The sequence below is a fragment of the Cornus florida genome, unplaced genomic scaffold (assembly GCF_030987335.1).
Source record: "Cornus florida cultivar Cherokee Brave unplaced genomic scaffold, ASM3098733v1 CherokeeBrave_3.0.0_Hap2_Chr03, whole genome shotgun sequence".
NCBI lineage: Eukaryota > Viridiplantae > Streptophyta > Magnoliopsida > Cornales > Cornaceae > Cornus > Cornus florida.
In genome coordinates, this window is record NW_026775573.1 from 89,594,421 (window position 1) to 89,612,258 (window position 17,838).

At 37.6% G+C, this 17,838-nt stretch overlaps 1 protein-coding gene across 1 annotated transcript; it reads left to right on the forward strand.

The window, feature by feature from the left end:
* Positions 1-6,978: 6,978 nt before the first annotated feature.
* Positions 6,979-16,020, forward strand: LOC132300848 (D-ribulose kinase). Its single transcript, XM_059798103.1, has 9 exons — positions 6,979-7,093; positions 8,650-8,885; positions 9,715-9,854; positions 9,945-10,197; positions 10,308-10,440; positions 11,315-11,403; positions 13,009-13,286; positions 15,086-15,155; positions 15,254-16,020. The coding sequence occupies exons 1-9, from the start codon at positions 7,024-7,026 to the stop codon at positions 15,443-15,445; spliced, it is 1,461 nt and encodes a 486-aa protein (XP_059654086.1). The 5' UTR covers positions 6,979-7,023; the 3' UTR covers positions 15,446-16,020.
* Positions 16,021-17,838: the final 1,818 nt, after the last annotated feature.

A 17,838-nucleotide genomic window follows, 5' to 3' on the forward strand; every position in this document is an offset into this window, starting at 1 on the left:
GTGTTGGCGAATAGTCACAACAAAAGAGTAAAACACAGGGATTTTGCCCCTTGCGATCTGGTTCTGAAAAGAAAGGTGGGGATGGTCAAAAAAATGATGCCACCCTGGGAAGGCCCATACAGAATTGCAGAAGTCATAGGCAAGGGGGCATATACGTTGGAAACCATGGCGGGAAGGTTGGTCAGCAAGCCCTGGAACGCCACGTCTCTGAAGAGGTACTACCAATAAAAGCTAAGTTTCGGCTTTAATTGGATGTTGTTTGTTGTCAATCAAATATGTATGAATGTGCAAGTTACTGAAATTTACAAAAAAAATAACTTTGTTTTCCAACGGCCTACTAAAAAATGAAAAGCCAAGTGGCAAGTGGCATTCTAGCCGAGCGCCAGGCACTTAAGCAAGATAAGTGGCAGCTGGCACTATAAGCCGAACGCCAGACACTTGCTAAAAATTTAAAGCCAAGTGGCAAGTGGCATTCTAGCCGAGCGCCAGGCACTTAAGCAAGATAAGTGGCAGCTGGCACTATAAGCCGAACGCCAGACACTTGCTAAAAATTTAAAGCCAAGTGGCAAGTGGCATTCTAGCCGAGCGCCAGGCACTTAAGCAAGATAAGTGGCAGCTGGCACTACAAGCCGAACGCCAGACACTTGCTAAAAATTTAAAGCCAAGTGGCAAGTGGCATTCTAGCCGAGCGCCAGGCACTTAAGCAAGATAAGTGGCAGCTGGCACTATAAGCCGAACGCCAGACACTTGCTAAAAATTTAAAGCCAAGTGGCAAGTGGCATTCTAGCCGAGCGCCAGACACTTAAGCAAGATAAGTGGCAGCTGGCACTATAAGCCGAACGCTAGACACTTGCTAAAAATTTAAAGCCAAGTGGCAAGTGGCATTCTAGCCGAGCGCCAGGCACTTAAGCAAGATAAGTGGCAGCTGGCACTATAAGCCGAACGCCAGACACTTGCTAAAAATTTAAAGCCAAGTGGCAAGTGGCATTCTAGCCGAGCGCCAGGCACTTAAGCAAGATAAGTGGCAGCTGACACTATAAGCCGAACGCCAGACACTTGCTAAAAATTTAAAGCCAAGTGGCAAGTGGCATTCTAGCCGAGCGCCAGGCACTTAAGCAAGATAAGTGGCAGCTGGCACCATAAGCCGAACGCCAGACACTTGCTAAAAATTTTAAAGCCAAGTGGCAAGTGGCATTCTAGCCGAGCGCCAGGCACTTAAGCAAGAAAAGTGGCAGCTGGCACTATAAGCCGAACGCCAGACACTTGCTAAAAATTTAAAGCCAAGTGGCAAGTGGCATTCTAGCCGAGCGCCAGGCACTTAAGCAAGAAAAGTGGCAGCTGGCACTATAAGCCGAACGCCAGACACTTGCTAAAAATTTAAAGCCAAGTGGCAAGTGGCATTCTAGCCGAGCGCCAGGCACTTGCCATAAACAAACACACGGCAAAGCTAATATAAAAGAAAAGAGAGAAAAGATATATATGTATTGAAAATAGGTTGAACAGAGCACAACACAAAGGGAAAAAGAGTTCTGTCATTTCATTGATATTAAGTATTGAGTTTACAAAAAGTGAGATGTCCATCATTACAAAAAGATATGGAATGGAAGAGTCCAAAGGAGCCCTAGCTAGACGCCTCAGTACCAACAGCATCCTGGTTGTGCCGACCCACCTCCTCGGCCCCATCAGCCGTCTCACCTTCACGAGGTGGGGAATCAAGATGAATGACTGAATCGTTCCTCTGGGGCTCAGCGTCAGCAGTGGCTATGGAAGGTACCACAGTTGACGATTGAGGAGCGGTCAGAGGCAGAGCGGTAGGAGGAGCTGTGATGATCCTTGAGGAAGCAATGTCCTGGCACTCATCGAATATGCACTCCGCTTCGGTGGGTTCTGGGTCGACATAGACCCCCAGAGGTTCGATCCCTAGATCCTTGTCGACCTCATCTGGAGTGGAACTGGTCTGTCCATCATCCGGAACTCGGTCGGCGAAACCTTCCCGGAATCCTTGAGCGTATCTAAGAGCGCCGACCCTTGAGAACCGAGCGTGAAGAGCCAGCATCCCACCGCTCACTCTGCTGATCGCATCGATCAGAGCGGTACGCTCGTCCAGAGCTCTTTTCTCAAAAGCCATCCGAGCAGACTGTTCATCAGCCAGAAGGCGCTGGAGTTCTGCCTTTTCGTCTCTGATTGAGTCACGCTCAGTCTGCCAGACGCTCTTTTCAAGCTGGAGGGCATCCTTCTCATCCTGAAGAGAGTCATTCTCCTTCTTCAGGACATCTCTCTCCTGTTCAGTTTTTTCAAGTCGAGCCAGTACCTCGGTATTCTTCATGGCGAGGAGGTCGTTTTCTTTATTAGCCACCTCCAGGCTATCAGAAAACTTACGAGCCCTGGCGTTCCCCATCTCCACCTGCTTCTGCATAGCCATCATTCCGAACAATGTCTGCATAGGTGTACATTAAGAACGGTTAAGCCAATAGTCAGGTCGGGCGAAGGCAAGACCAAATAATATGAGAGAATTCATGAGTTGGAAAATAAAAGTCACCTCCATAGCAGATTGGGGAAAGCGGCTGAACACATCCTTCTGGGATAGGCCCTTTGCCGCCTCAAGGTCTTTCGGAGTCCACATGCTCCTATAGTACGCCATGGCGGTCTGGCCATCCTTCAGCATGGTCTCGTTCGGTTTCACGAACGTCCCATCCGTTCGGGTGTACTGAGGGGCCCATGGCGGTAAGGTGGGGATAGAAGGGGGGCCTGAAGCAGAAGCGGAGCCACCAGCTGCAGTAGGCCCAGAGGGAGCAGGAGCTCTGATCGCACGGTGCAAGAGAGCACCCGGCCCGGAGACCCGGGTCCTTCTTATGAGAGGCTCCTCCTCTGGATCGACTTCACTGTCAGGATGAGGCCTTTTGCCTCGTTCTTTGTCCCGAACGCCCCCCGCAGCAGCAGGGGCTGTGGTAGTTTGGGGAGACGCGCTCTGGTTGGCAGCAGGGGTGCTGACAACAGAGTTAATAGCCACTGTGCTCGGGATAGTGTCAGAGATGGTGGCTGAGGAAGAGGCTGATGCTGGAGAGGAGGTCGCCCCAGCAGCAGGAGTGGCTGGGGGAGTATTTTTCTTCCTGCCAAAAGAAGGAATCTGAAGCCTGCTCATGTTGTAGCCGAGTGATGAGAGCGCTAAGAGATTGTCTGAAGTGAGGAGATCTGAGCAGGAAGGAATATCGTTCAGAACGTATTTCTTCAAGTAATTACTCCTATCCCTGCAAACACTGTAGCTCAAGTCATCACAAGGTATTCCTAAGGAACGACATAAGAAAGTACAAAAACGGGGAACGCATGTTTCGCAGGGGCAATCATGTTTATGAGATTTGAATTTCTTATAGGAGGAGACAGAACAGACACCAAAGGCGCTCGGGATTGGGTAACCCTCTGCAGCCGGCGAAGACCAAGCCCCACTAATACCCACAATGCTATCCCTCCAACCCTTTTCAGATTTTATTGTGTCCGTACATATGGACATCTTCTCGAACGGGTAGAGGTGGTAGAAGGGTTCGTTGGTACGGATCTTACTGACCTTATAGCACAGAAGAAGGTCTATGAGGTCAAGGTCCAGATTTCTGTCACGCATCAACAGGAGCATAACGGATATGATTCTAAAGAAGTTAGGGTTGACCTGCAGGGGGGATATCCCCAATCTATTGAAGACATAACTAAAGAAAGGGTGCAGAGGGAACCTAACAACATTCAATTGAAGGTTCGTGAATAAGACTTCGCCGGGCAGGAGGCCGGCACCGGTCATAATGTTAACATCCTGAGGGCAAACCCTAACTTCGATGTTGTCAGGAAGTCTAAGTCTCATACAAAGAACATCCAGATCTACAACCATGGTGGAAGTGCTTGAAGGATCTAAAAGGGGGTAAATAGAAGCCTGCCGAAAGTAAAAAGGAACAAAACTAACCTCAGAGGACTGCAAGATCGCTGGAAGAATGACTCTTGAAGGATTTCACCAGAAAAAGCTTAGCACTGTTCTAGAAAGAGAGAGATTTGACTGATGATGGAGACGCTAAAAGGACGTGAAGTGGTATTCTAGAGCCTTATAAAGGCGAGGGGGGCCCGAGGGCCGAAGCGTCGGGAAGGCGAGAAATTCCTCGAGCCCCGGAACATTGATTCTGGATCTGACCGTCCGTTCCCCCACGTGGTTTTCTCGAGCCGTCAACGTCATGATGAGACGCCATCAATAATTACCCCCTTATTAAATAAGGGGCAATTATGGGGGCAGTTGAGGAGGCCCAAGACGACATGGGCCGGATCTGACTTGCAAGCACGACATCCGGTCGGTACAGCTGGTTCGGCCCATAAAAAGACACTGCCATATGGGCCGAACGCGAATAAGCCCATCAAAGGTTACCAGGACTTATGGAGGAACAGGCCCAGATCCAGCAATCCGTCAATATTTGTAAATATCTTGTAAATATCTTGTAAATATCTATAAATAAGGGAAGGAATGGAGAGAAGGGGAGGATCTTTGGGTTGAAGTGTAAGAATTCTAGAGAGAGAAAGAGGGAATGAATTTCTTGCATCTTCAAATATATTTAGAAATAATTATTTTAATAGATAACTATCACAATTTAACATGCCCCACCTAGAAGCATGGAGGAAGGAGGAAGGAGGAAGGAGAAAGGGGTACATAAATTGAGAATTCTAAAAATTCAGAATTCTAGAGAAGAAATACTAAAGCTCCCAAACTTAAAGGCGAAGAGCAACAAGCATATTATCCTGTCATTCTTCATTAACATTCCACATTTTATTGAAAATTAATAAAATATCATTTATTCCTTTTTCGTTTCTTTATTTGTATACACGAATTTTGCAAATAAAAGAAGATACTTTATTTTTAAAAAGTAAATCTTGTTTATTTATTGACAACTATAGAAAATGAAATTTTAATTTCACTTTTCTCTTTTAAATAATATGTCACACAGAGGGGTGGAGCCAATGTATTCCCAGGGGCATGTGCCCCTGGCCTGGCCCCACTTACTATAATATAAATACTAAATTTATATATTTTTACATGTATATATGAAAAAATTCATATAATGCCCCCCTAAAATTTTTATTTTCTAAATTATATCTTAAATTTTGTATTTATTCCATTTTTCACTCTTTAAATTCATTTAATTTCCTTTAAAAAAAAAATCAAAATTTCGTTTTTGAATCAAACTCTAATTTTTTTTCTTTCAAAATTCTCTCATTTTTCTTTCCTTTTTAATTTTTTTGTTAACTATTTATCGTTCTTAAATTACTCATTGATTGACATATTATTTTGAGTAATTTTTCTTCTTTGTCTATTAATTTATAGAATTCATATTTATTGTTGTGATTATTGATTTTTTTTATTTATTATTTTACACTGTGCCCCCTGAATTTAATTTCTAGCTCCATCCCACTATATCAATTTCTATTTACATTATATGTTTGAAAATTAATTTTCAAACATACAATACTTAATAATAAAACTCAAAGGGGTTGACTCAAGTTGGTAAGTTCTTTGATCATAGTGTCTTATGAAGTATCAAGTCTAAGATTCAACTCCTTTTAAATGCAAACAATAACTTGAGTGGAAATGCGAGTATCACTAGAAAAAAATGCAGAGACGAGAGTGCTTTGCACTCCACTTTTTACTATTTGACTCTCCTTATTTTTTCTTTAAAAATAAAACAACATATCATTTCGCTATCTTAGGACCGTTATAGTTATGGTCGCCGGCTCCCATGTCATCAATTCACCAACTTCCTTGACCTTACGACTTTGGGAAGACTTATGTTTTTTTATAAACAGTCGCCCCCGCTTGGTCACTACGAATATTACATTTTGACTCCACAATTATTACAAAAAGACTATGTTCGGGGCATATAATTGGAGCTTTGGAATTAGACTTGGCAAAATTAGAGAAAAGAAATTAAAAAAATTGAACCAAAACTTTTTCCAATTCCAATTCTAATTCCAAGACTCAAATTCCACACCCTGAAACATAACCAAAGTATAATTGCACACCTTTATTTTTTCTTTTCTTTTTTAGTTTATTTTACTTTTCATGACAAGAAAGTAGTTACAACACAGGCACAAATCCCCTGCTGTGAGATTCCCAAGTTGTCCCCTGCTGTGAGTTTTAAGTGGCCTATATTTTGTCACATCATTCTTCATTTAATAGCTCTTAAGGCAGCGTTTGAGTGGAATTGAGGCAGCGTTTGGATCCTTCTTCACCACCATTTATAAGTATCTTCACACACAAAATAAGTTATGTACATAATACAGACTAAGTAATGTCGCATACAAAATATAACTCAATTCAACATACTGTGTTTGACAATTACACTACCATTTATAAGTAACATTTCACTACCATTTATAAGTATTTTCACTCTTAAATTAAGGTATGCACATAAATGGTGATATTATTTTTAAATTCCTGTAATGTTACTTTTTAGATTTTGTGATGTTACTTTTTAGATCTTGTGATGTTACTTATAAATGGTGGTGAAATGTTACTTAAATGGTGATGTTACTTTTAAACTCCTGTGATGTTACTTTTTAGATCATGTGATATTACTTTTTAGATTTTGTGATGTTACTTATAAATGGTAGTGAAATATTACTTATAAATGATGATGTATTTGTCAAACACGATTTCAATTGTCAAATGATGGTGAATGGCTTGACCAAATATAAACCACATAAGAACTTACAGCAGGACAGCTTGGGAATCTAGATTTGCGCCCGTTACAACACAGGTATGGACTTATCGTTTTCAGCAAGATACAAAATACTGAAGTAGAGCGCAAGCGACGACAAATCAACTCTGTGAAAAAAAATTTACTACTATGTTTTTAACTTTAAAGTAAAGAGTATTGCTATTTGGGCCGAGACTCTAGGCCCAGGTCCACTATCTCACTGGGTGATCGGTCCAACTAGCGTTTTTGTTAAGCAATATATACACATTCCCTTATCCGGAGACATTGCAAAAAGCTGAAGAAAATGGTTGTTGTCACAGTTCACAGTCCTGCTTGCTCCTCCTTGTTTCTTCAATCATCATTGCCTAAACAAGGTAACACACACGCACACACACTCTCTCTCTCTCTATATATATATATGAATGAATATATGTTTATGTGTGTTTGTGGGTGCGTGTGTTTGTGTCTGTGTTTACAGCATAATTTTCTTATATATCACATAGAGATGATTTTCATGTAATGGTGCCATGTTCTAAACTTTGCAGTCTGAAAGAGGAATAGAATATTACATGATCTTGTCCTTACCCGGAATTGGATCAATACTGAATCCTCAACCATTTACGAAATTCCAATGATCAGTTCTTTCATGTATTTTTGGCGAGCCCATAGATTAGAATGAAGAAACTGATTTTAACCATCCTAATTTGGATTATTCTAATTATTACATGTTATTTGTGTGTTTTAGTGTTCATCTCATTAAATCGATTCATTTAAGTACTTAATGGTTGCAAATCAATGTGAATATTGCAGCTAATTATAGCTAGTTTCGTCTGTGACCCGTTTTTATTTTCGGGTTGTGGAAATCTAGTCTTTATTGTAACCCAATATATTAGGGTGCTATGCTGGCTGGGGTTTCTAGTGTGAGATAGACAGAACACTGAAGGCTGAACATAGAGAGGGAGAGAGACAATGGGTTGGGGGGTTTGATAACTTGTAATCTCCGGTCTTCTTCACATAGTGAAATCTCTTTGTTAATTTTTACAGTAGGCCATAAGCGGAACCATGTAGATGTTTGTGTATTACCAGGGGCAGAGGCAGGATTTCATTTCCCGGGGGAGTGTATTGGATACAAAAAAAAAAAACTAATGTGGCAAATATGGATTGTTCAAATCAAAAGACAAACAAGAAAAAAAGTAGCATAAGAAAGAAAAATAATTGACAAATATAAGAACAAAAATATTGATTGGTAATGGTTCCATTGAATACAGTTATAATTGTCCTTGATGTGTCTTTGTATTTTGAAAGTGATGCATAAAATTATACACACTAAGTTCATAAAATTACAGTAATAAATTGAAATAAGAAGAATAGAAATAAAAGGAATAAGAAGAGAAAAAAAGGTTATAGTACATACCACATAGAAAAAAAAATGTAATTTAAATAAGAAGAATAGAAATTAAAGGAATAAGAAGAGAAAAAAAGGTTATAGTACATACCACATAGAAAAGAAAAATGAGAGAACTTTGAAGGGAAAATATTTAGGGTTTGATTGAAGAAAGGGAATTTAAATTTTTTTAGAAAAAAAAATATATAAAAAATAAAATAAAAAGTTAAAGGAATTTGAAGAGAGTAAAAAAGAAAAGAAAAAAAAAAAAGGAGATAATTTTAGCAATTGTAAATTTTAACAGGGCAATATGTGAAATTTATGATATGTAGTGGGGCGGGGCACGTGTTCTTCCCCCGCCGCCCCCGCGCCCGCGGGGCCCTCGGCAGCTCCCGTGGGGCCTACATTGGCTTCGCCCCTGTGTATTAATGTATTGTGTGGTGCACGATTTACAATTTTTTTTTGTCTTTCATTGTGTCAATGGTTGGCGGTGTTTGTTGTAACAGTTTTTGTTTTACTAATGTATAATTAATCTTGACATTATAGGACATCATAGTTCAAAGAAGTTGAATTCAAGATTTGCATCCGTCGACATTGTAGATAAATCAAAAACGAGAACAATGTCTTTAGTAAATTGTAAACGTAATGCCAGCATTGATCTTGAAGTCGGTGAACGGCTTTATCTTGGGATGGACTTTGGTACATCTGGAGCTCGGTATGCTCTTATTGACAAGGAAGGTGCTATATGTGCTGAAGGGAAGAGGGAGTATCCTTTATATATGGTAAGACTGTTACCATCAAATTAGTCTTTAAGACTGGTCTTAATTCTTACTCTTATATGATGAAATGGAGGCAGCTTAGTTGCAGAGACATGATTACTTAGGACTGTCTATGCTGACAGTTAATCTGACGGATGTTTATTCCTTTCTGTCACTTTCTGAACTACTATTTATATTGTAAATAGTTAAGTTTATAAGATGCTTGGGTTTGTCATCTAGTTCTAAATGTTTACTTGTCAAATGGTATTTCAATTTTTTGCAATAAATGAAGTTATACTTAAGATTGTAAACATTGAAGTGGGTCAGCAAGAAACATCGGATGTGAAGTGTACTCTAATTAGTGTATATTCCAATTCAATTGGAATTTTCTGTATGAGCTGTGCTCAGAATTTTTTTTTTTGGCAAGAAACACACTCACACATCCAAAATGCCCCTATGGGGCTTGAACCCTCAACCTTCTCCTGTGGAAGGTGAGAAAGTACCATTAGGCTACATTGAGTCATCTGTTTTTGTAAAATCTTGAATGCAGTGATTCCTATAATGCATGAGAGAACATTTGGTTGAAGATGGATTCGTTGCACTTTTTAAACATAAATTTCTTGGGATTCCCGTCAAATAATGTAATCTATACCGAAAAGTACATCAGTCCAAAGTTCAAACTAAGATTATGAAGAAACTGTTGTTTCTGTACATTGAATAACAACCTAAAAATTCCTTTTTAAGGGAATGGAACATCCTTAATAAGAGGAGTACAATGCTTCTTTCTGTTTCTGCACCAAATTCCATGGTCAAAATAAACTTAGAAGCTTGTTTGTTTTTGTTGTCTAGAAAGAGCAGAGAAACAGTGGATTGGGTGCACTCATGGAAAATGACACTTTTCTCACTCCTTGAAGATGTTCCTGCTAGTCTCCGTCCATGTATTGCATCGATTTCCATAGATGGGACTTCTGCAACAACTATTATTGTAGACAGGTAGATACCTTAGAGCTTTGTTGCTAATCCTTATGACTTTTCTCTAATCAATGCCTCATTCGAGCTTGGCATCCAATTTTGTTACTGCAGCACAACAGGAGAACCATTATGTAGACCTTTCCTTTACAATGAGAGTTGTCCTGATGCTTTGCCAATGGTGAAGTCCCTTGCCCCTCCAAACCACACAGTCTGCTCTGGTTCCTCTACCCTGTGCAAGCTTGTCTCGTGGTGGAATTCTGTTGATTCAAATAAAGAATCTGTAGTCTTGCTGCATCAAGCAGATTGGTTGTTGTGGCTTCTTCATGGAAAGATTGGCATTTCCGATTACAACAATGCTTTGAAGGTATAATTTGACTCTAGAGATGCCTTGCATTTCATTCTTCACCTCTTGAACTCTCCGTTTATTAGATGTTTTTTGTCAAGAAAAGTATTAAATATCCTTTACCGCCACAGGTTGGCTATGATCCCGAACTTGACTCCTATCCAGACTGGCTGCTCTCTCAGCCATATTCACATGTTTTGCCTTCTGTCCAAGCTCCTGGAACTTCAATTGGTTCAGTCAAGGAGAATATTAGAACACAATTTGGTATGTTGGCCTTTAATCAGTAGTGCATCACTTAGGGCCATGTAGCACAAAAGTTCTAATTCTTTTTGTGTACACTCCAGTATCTGTAAACAAAACAGTAAACTTATTGGGGTCATATACTTCGAATTGGCATGCTATACACACACACACACACACGCACACATGTATAATATTTTCACGTCATAGATTTTGTATCTGTGTAATGGTCACTTTGTGTTAAAATTACGGATATACTCTAGTATCTCCAATCCTCTGTTTTTATGGCTTTCCTCTTTCCCTTTGGGACTATAATGTCCAGTGCTGTTCTCCCTTTCAATTGTTGCCTAAAAGTTACATAGAAACCTTCATTTATATGATTATTTCACACAAACATGTTTTCTTGGATACTTAACAGAAAATTGAGCATATGTCATATTGCATTTACATTTGAATAATCAACATGAACTTTCAGTTGTGCAAAACATTTTGAAATATTAAATTCTATTGAGAGAAAAAACATATTGAGAAACTTCTTTCTCTGTGATAGATTGATCACTGCAGAAGGCTATATGGAAAAATACAGATGCTATCAGTGTTGCATTTTATTCCAACACATGATATCTGCTCTTCTGTAGGAAATTTAACTCATGAACTACGAGATTGTTTTGTGCTTTTTAACCGTACTCTTTCCCTGGTCTCAGTAATATTTTATTAGTAGTATTACTATGTGAACATTTTCTGTTCTTTACTCCTATAACAGTGATAATTATGAATATTTTATAAGTAATAGTGGAAGTGATCTATCATGTTGTTGCACCTTTAACGCGTTCTAAGTTGGCAGGCTTCTAAGTTTTGAACTGTACCTGACATTATTCTGAAAAAAACATCATTTCAGGTTTTCCAAAAGATTGTGTTGTGTGCACAGGAACCACTGATAGTATAGCAGCCTTCCTTGCAGCACGTGCTACACAACCTGGGAAAGCTGTGAGATATTTCCTGGCTTAGCTTTCTCATTTGAAATTTTTTTAGTGCGTGCATGGTAATATTCTAAGATGGTTTTTAGGAATTAGGATTGGTGTAAAGGACAATGGTGGAGTCAAGAATTTATTCTAGTGGGGCGACCTTGAATAATAATAATAAGACAAAAGTTTTTCTTTTCCAAAATAATAAATACAAGAACTTGAAAATTTTGATTGATTATATTTGCATTTAGTACATTTATATCTATAATCTCTTTCATGTTTTGTAAATGTTGCATGATAACCTCATTATCAATTAATATTATTAAGTTTATCTTCTTCAACATGTACAATGCAAATGACTTTCCCACAAGAAACTTGTTTTATAATACTCACTCTGTCCAAAAAAAATGTCCCTTTTTGGGAACTGTGACTCACAGTTCCCTAAAAGAGACATTTTTTTGGGGATAAAGGGAGTAAATATATGGATGGTTCTAGCTATACTAACTCCTTATGCAATTAATAATCGCTATCAAGACCAAAACAAACTCATTCATTTGACTAGCTAACAGATAAACCAGAACAAATTGAATATTTACTAATGGAATTTCTATTCCACAAAAAGAGCAAGATTGAGTGAAAGAAGGGGATTTGGGTTTCTTTTTATTGGCTTAGGCCCTAGGGCCAAGAAATTAAGGCAAAGAGAGAGTTCATGTGGCCGACTCATTCATATGGGAATAAGGCAAGGATGACGATGGTCAATATTTTTATTTTATTTTATTTTTTTGATAAGAAATTGATTGAAAAAAGTGCTACAATTCAATTTTGCATGCTTTTGTAACTTTAAGAAGCGATTTATGAAGAAAAAGAGAGAGATCGGTTGCTGAAGTTGTATATATGATCTTTCTGAGTCATGGCAGAAAGAGGCAGTGAGAGTTAAGAGAGAAAAACTGAGAAAAGTAAAGTCTGAAAACAGTTGAGACTGATATGTTCTTTTTGATAATTTTAAGTGAGCATATTTAAAATTAGAAAAGATTAAACACACAGAGTTAATTAAATGTAAAAGTTGAGTAAGGGCGTCTGTCCCCACTAAGCATTATGTGGCTCTGCCACTGGTAAAGGAGGCATGCATCAAGTAACATCTTTCCATTTTATGAATCCAATATGATCTGACCATCCAATTATCTCATAAGATCTCTGTTTGAGAAAATATATAAGTTGGGGGGGGGGGGGGGGGGGGGGGGGGGGGGTTGTTGGATTGTTACTTTATTTAATTAGACAATTTTTTATTCTTAAGATGTGTTTGAAATGAGGGAAGAGAAGAAAAATAAAAGAAGAGAAGGGAAGAGTAAATGATTAATTGCTTTTGTTTGAATGAGAAGAGAAAGTGAGAGGAGAACAAAATAAAAAGGTAGGGAAAATGAAACGAAAAAGGGAGGTAAGAGAAAGGAACAGAAAGTGGAATTATTTTTAAAATGTTCTCTTCTCTTGTTTGGTAGGAGAAAAGAGAAGAGAAATGGGATGAAATAGCAATTATTATTTTAATCATTTTTTTTTTCTCCTTTTAAGTTATAAACACATTTAAAATTCTGAGTCTTTAAGAATTTGTTTTAATGCTTGTTGTAAGTAGGTCACATCATTGGGTTCAACACTTGCCATAAAACTACTAAGCACCAAGAGGATAGAAGATGCACGGTTTGGGGTGTATAGCCACCGTCTTGATGATAAATGGCTTGTTGGAGGTGCTTCGAATACAGGTGGAGCTGTTCTTAGACAAATTTTTACTGATGAACAACTGGAAAAATTGAGCGAGCAGATCAATCCCATGGGAGCCTCCCCTCTGGACTACTATCCACTGCAAGCAGTGGGCGAGAGATTTCCCGTGGCAGATCCAAAGATGGAGCCCAGGTAGTTTATCTTGTTTATTCGTATGGAATTTGTAAGAGTGATCACAAATCTTACATTTTTTATATCTGTTGACTCTACTTTTCAAAATTTGCACGTCTTCATGTGTTAATTACATTCATCATTGCAATACTAAAGTATTGTCCCCTTAATTTCTCTACAAGTACCATATCGTCTAAATAAGTACCTTAATCCAAAACAAGAAGCTGCTGTCTTCATCATAGTTCATGATGTGAAATGTATATCTGCTAGGACATATAAAAAGCAATGAAGAAGCTCAAGAGCCAACTTGGACCCAATCATTCAGCATCTGGAAGAGTTTTTGGAGTTAAACTCTATCAGGTGGACTATAAATGATTAATGTAAAATCATGTCTTTGAAAATAAGTAGGCTGAATAAAAGTGATATACAGTTGACCCTCTAATAATTAATTTTTAATAACTTGATAATTCTCATTATTGATACGAGTCAACCTGATCAAATAGTAGACAATTTTATATTACTTAGTAACAAATAATTTTTTTTTAAAGAAACCCTGATTATGTTATAAATTATTAGAACATAAATATGCGTAGAAATGTGAATACGCATATTAAGAAAGTTTGATAATGTTATCACTTATTTCATGTTTTAGATTGTGAAATATTCAACCAATTAAAAACATAAGGTGATTTCCTATCTCAAGAACATTTAAGTAGTAATTTGTTAATTTAAATAATACGAGCATATTTTTTTGCCTTAGAGGAGAATATATTTATATAAAACTTCTTTTCTATAAAAGTGTTGGTAATAATAGCTTTGAAAATATAGTTAGTGTCATTTGTTTCTTGTACTTCTTGGTTGTGGTTGGAGAAAAATTCCATGCTAAATAATTGTATTAATTAATAAATTTAGTGACTCCAACTATTACTAATTATTACCGTATGAAACATGATAACAGATTTGATCTTGGTCCTGATTCCAAAAGATTATAGTTGTTATTGCACAAAATTTGTAGTGTAATTTTCTATGTTACACGAATTCTTTAAAAGTAGTGAAGTACCCATGCCGGGCACATATTGCTCGGATATGGGTATGAGATATGGGTCCGACATTTTTGGTTGGACATGTTATGACGACCTTGTGGGCGGGTGTGCTGTGGGCGGGTGCGAGGCACTGGTAGGCTACCACATTGGGTGAGCTACGGGTGCACAATCCCACATCGCCTGGGTAAGGGAAAGGTGAAGTGCTTATATGTGGTGGTGTTATCTCCAATTGGTATGAAGCCTTTTGGGATAAAACTCAAGAGTAAAAGCGTGTAGGTTCAGGCCCAAAGCGGACAATATCATACCATGTGGTGGAATGGGTCATTACACATGTACTTAAAATGAACATTATATTAGAAAATAAATATTTAGCAGTGTCCGTGTGTCTTTTTGTTTAGAGAATTCACACGTACGATGCATGGGATAAACAAAAGAAATTAGGACTTTTTCCCTGTAAAGTTGTTATCATGGATTGAAGTGCATACTATGAGTTATAATTTTGTTTAGCTGTGTAAAGAAGAATATTTATCATTGGTTTTTAGCTTGTCTCTGTAAAACCTCCAGCATCACATGATCATAAATTATGAGTCATGATTGCTAGGTAAAATCTATATGGAATTTTGAAATAGTTGATAGGGTCTGCTGGATATAGAAGCTTGAGTTTCCGTGTGAATATCTTTGGTATCAAGTCAGCTCGGTTACTTGGACAATCAAATTGCCTTGTGCACGTACACAACACAGGAACATATAGTTGACCAATTATTGCAATTTGTGCAGGTTATATCCACGGCCAGAAAGTGATGTTGAGTATTTGCATGGTATTCTTGAATCCATTGCGAGCATAGAGGTACAGAAGTTCTTTGCTCTGTGTTATTTCACATAGTAGAAAAGACATGCCTTTCTTTACTACAACCTTGTGGCAATACTCACTTTTAAGTTATTTAGGCAAAGGCTTATACCTTACTGAAGGATCTAGGGGCAACTCAAGTTGAAGAAGTGTACACGGCAGGGGGTGGTGCAAAGAATGAGAAATGGACAAAGATACGAGAGAGGGTACTCGGTTTGCCAGTGAGTCGGGCACTTCAAACCGAGGCTGCCTATGGTGCTGCTTTATTGGCATTGAGAGGTGCTAAATAGAAATCTTAAATATTCTACCTTGACTGCAGATCTGAATTCTGGGTTGAAGGCGAAACAGAAGAAAAAAAAGATGATCAAAGAACTAAGAGCCCTGTGACAGAGACTGAGTGTCCTTTGATTATGACTCAATTTTAAATAGTATATGTGGATTCTGTAATGTCGGAACACTAAATTAGGAATACTAAACAATGTTTAATTTGTTAAATTTTCCAAAGGTTCGAAGGGGTTTATGTACAAGTTCTTTGTGAACTGCAATGAAGTTAATGTTTTGGGGCACCAAATCATTGTCTTAGAATTAGGATCGGAGGAAGCCGCTGATTTCGTGCTCCTAAAGGCGAACATAATTGTTTCTTGGGGTACCATTTCTTGTGTGTTGGTATGAATTGCACCAACTTAATCATTCAAAAATTGTGTAGCTACATGCACATCAGCAGATAACATGTTCCTAGTTTTCTTATGTGTGCGTATGTATATATATATATATATATATATATATTTATTTATTTTATCCTGACAATCTTAATTTCCCGGGTGGTGCCCGTATTCAAGTCTCCCTACAGAGACATCTTCCCTAAGATTGTCTCAAACATCTTTCTACCTTCTCGTCTATTATTTTCTCATTCTTCTTACCAAACCGAAAAAACAAGTTTATTGGTTATGATGCTGGTGTATGGTCTGTGTGGGGGTGTCGTGTATGGTGTAAAAATAGATGCTCTCTTATTTGTAAGCTCAGTTATGACACCAAGCAGTGTGCCAATGTCTTACAAAATGTCATCTAAGCATTCGATTCGGCTGCTCCCAAACATAACAATTAACTCGTTAAATTCAAAATGTGATCTTTGATTTGCAATCTCGAAGTCCTTGTTTACTAGGCATTTGAATCCCATATAGCAGTAATCCCTACCTCTCAATAATCATCTGAACTTCTTGGTCTTGATGGCCTTAGAATTTGGGATCCGTCGTATGGCTTTCTACGAGTCTTTGATAGACTATGGCACCTCGGCGTTTTTCATATCAAAGCTGTCCATATAACCAAACAGTTTTATAATAGGTTCTTGCTCTACTGTCCCATTTTTAACAACAACAACAACAACAACAATAACAATAATAATAATAATAATAATAATAATAATATTCCCTCTCCTTTTTGAACTGTCTCAAAATAAATGTCCACTTTTATTTTTCAAATAATATATTTTACATATTTTCATATATGTTTTTGGAGTTTAAAATTTTAAGTTTGAATATTCAAAACTTAAAGGGGCAAGTTAGTAACTTTCCAAGGGAGCAATACACGTCTCCTTAAAAATTTCTACTCCCAAAAACGGACATTCTTTTTGAGACAGAGGGAATAATGGTTAAGAAAAATTGAAGACTAGAGTTATGTTTCAAATTAATATAGTAACTCTATATATTTATGAAGACAAAGTATTAATTTTACCATTTAATCTACTATATTAATATGTTATTTATGAGTCAAGTTTAAAGTTACATTAAATACTTAATTAATGTCTTCTAAATATATTAGTATAAATAGTATGGTATATGAAACCTACGACACACACACTTTCTAAACTAGTTAGAGTGAAGGAAAAGAGATTTGAAAAAATGTTTTCAAACTATTGAGTTTGAGTGTGTGAGTTTCATATTTTTAGTTAATCGGACGGAGATAAATACACAGGTTCTTGAAGAGAAGTGCAACTTTCATGAACATACAGATTAATATCTGGGCTCAGTTGAATTGCGTAGATAGTGTTGCCATTATGCTTCCGTTGCACATGGGGGAGGCTTCAACTATCTTCCAGAAGCAATTATGCACCTCTAAGCCTCGATACTCACTGTTTTAATATATCGGTTCCAACAATTTGAAGATAGTTTTCTCTCAAATGGTTTCATCTTCGTTGTTATCCAATGGTTTTTTCAACCGAATATCGAGGTTTTTTATGGTAAAAAAACAAAAATTACCAACTGTGTCAAAATGGAAAATGAAATTTTTCCTTAGACAATTGAAAATTGCTTATGTCATTACTAAGCCATGTCCAACTACTCTGGGTGAAAAAACACCATATGATCAAGTTTTAATTTGATCAATGAGAAGATCACAAGGTGGTCTCGTCCTAATAAAGATGATCAAAATTCTTCCATACCTATTAATTAATTAGTGGGGGAATCATGTAACCCAATATCATATATTGGTGGGCACAAGGACAATTGAATGACATTACACTTTTGGTGTGGCTTCAAGGTTATTTTTGAATTTGCTATGTTTCTTGAAATAATCATCTCTTTAAAGGTATGTCTAAATTTATAAAATACTTTATATTTATGTTGCCAAGTTTATTGATTAATAGCATGTTATAAACTTAATCAAAGGATCTGTTAGGGTTTGATTG

Bases quoted from the DNA above. Each gene is read 5' to 3' on its own strand.
- LOC132300848 (XM_059798103.1), top strand. From the start codon at position 7,024: ATGGTTGTTGTCACAGTTCACAGTCCTGCTTGCTCCTCCTTGTTTCTT. The intron at 9,855-9,944 runs GTAGATACCTTA...TTGTTACTGCAG, and splicing joins ACAACTATTATTGTAGACAG to CACAACAGGAGAACCATTAT. The intron at 10,441-11,314 runs GTATGTTGGCCT...ACATCATTTCAG, and splicing joins GAATATTAGAACACAATTTG to GTTTTCCAAAAGATTGTGTT.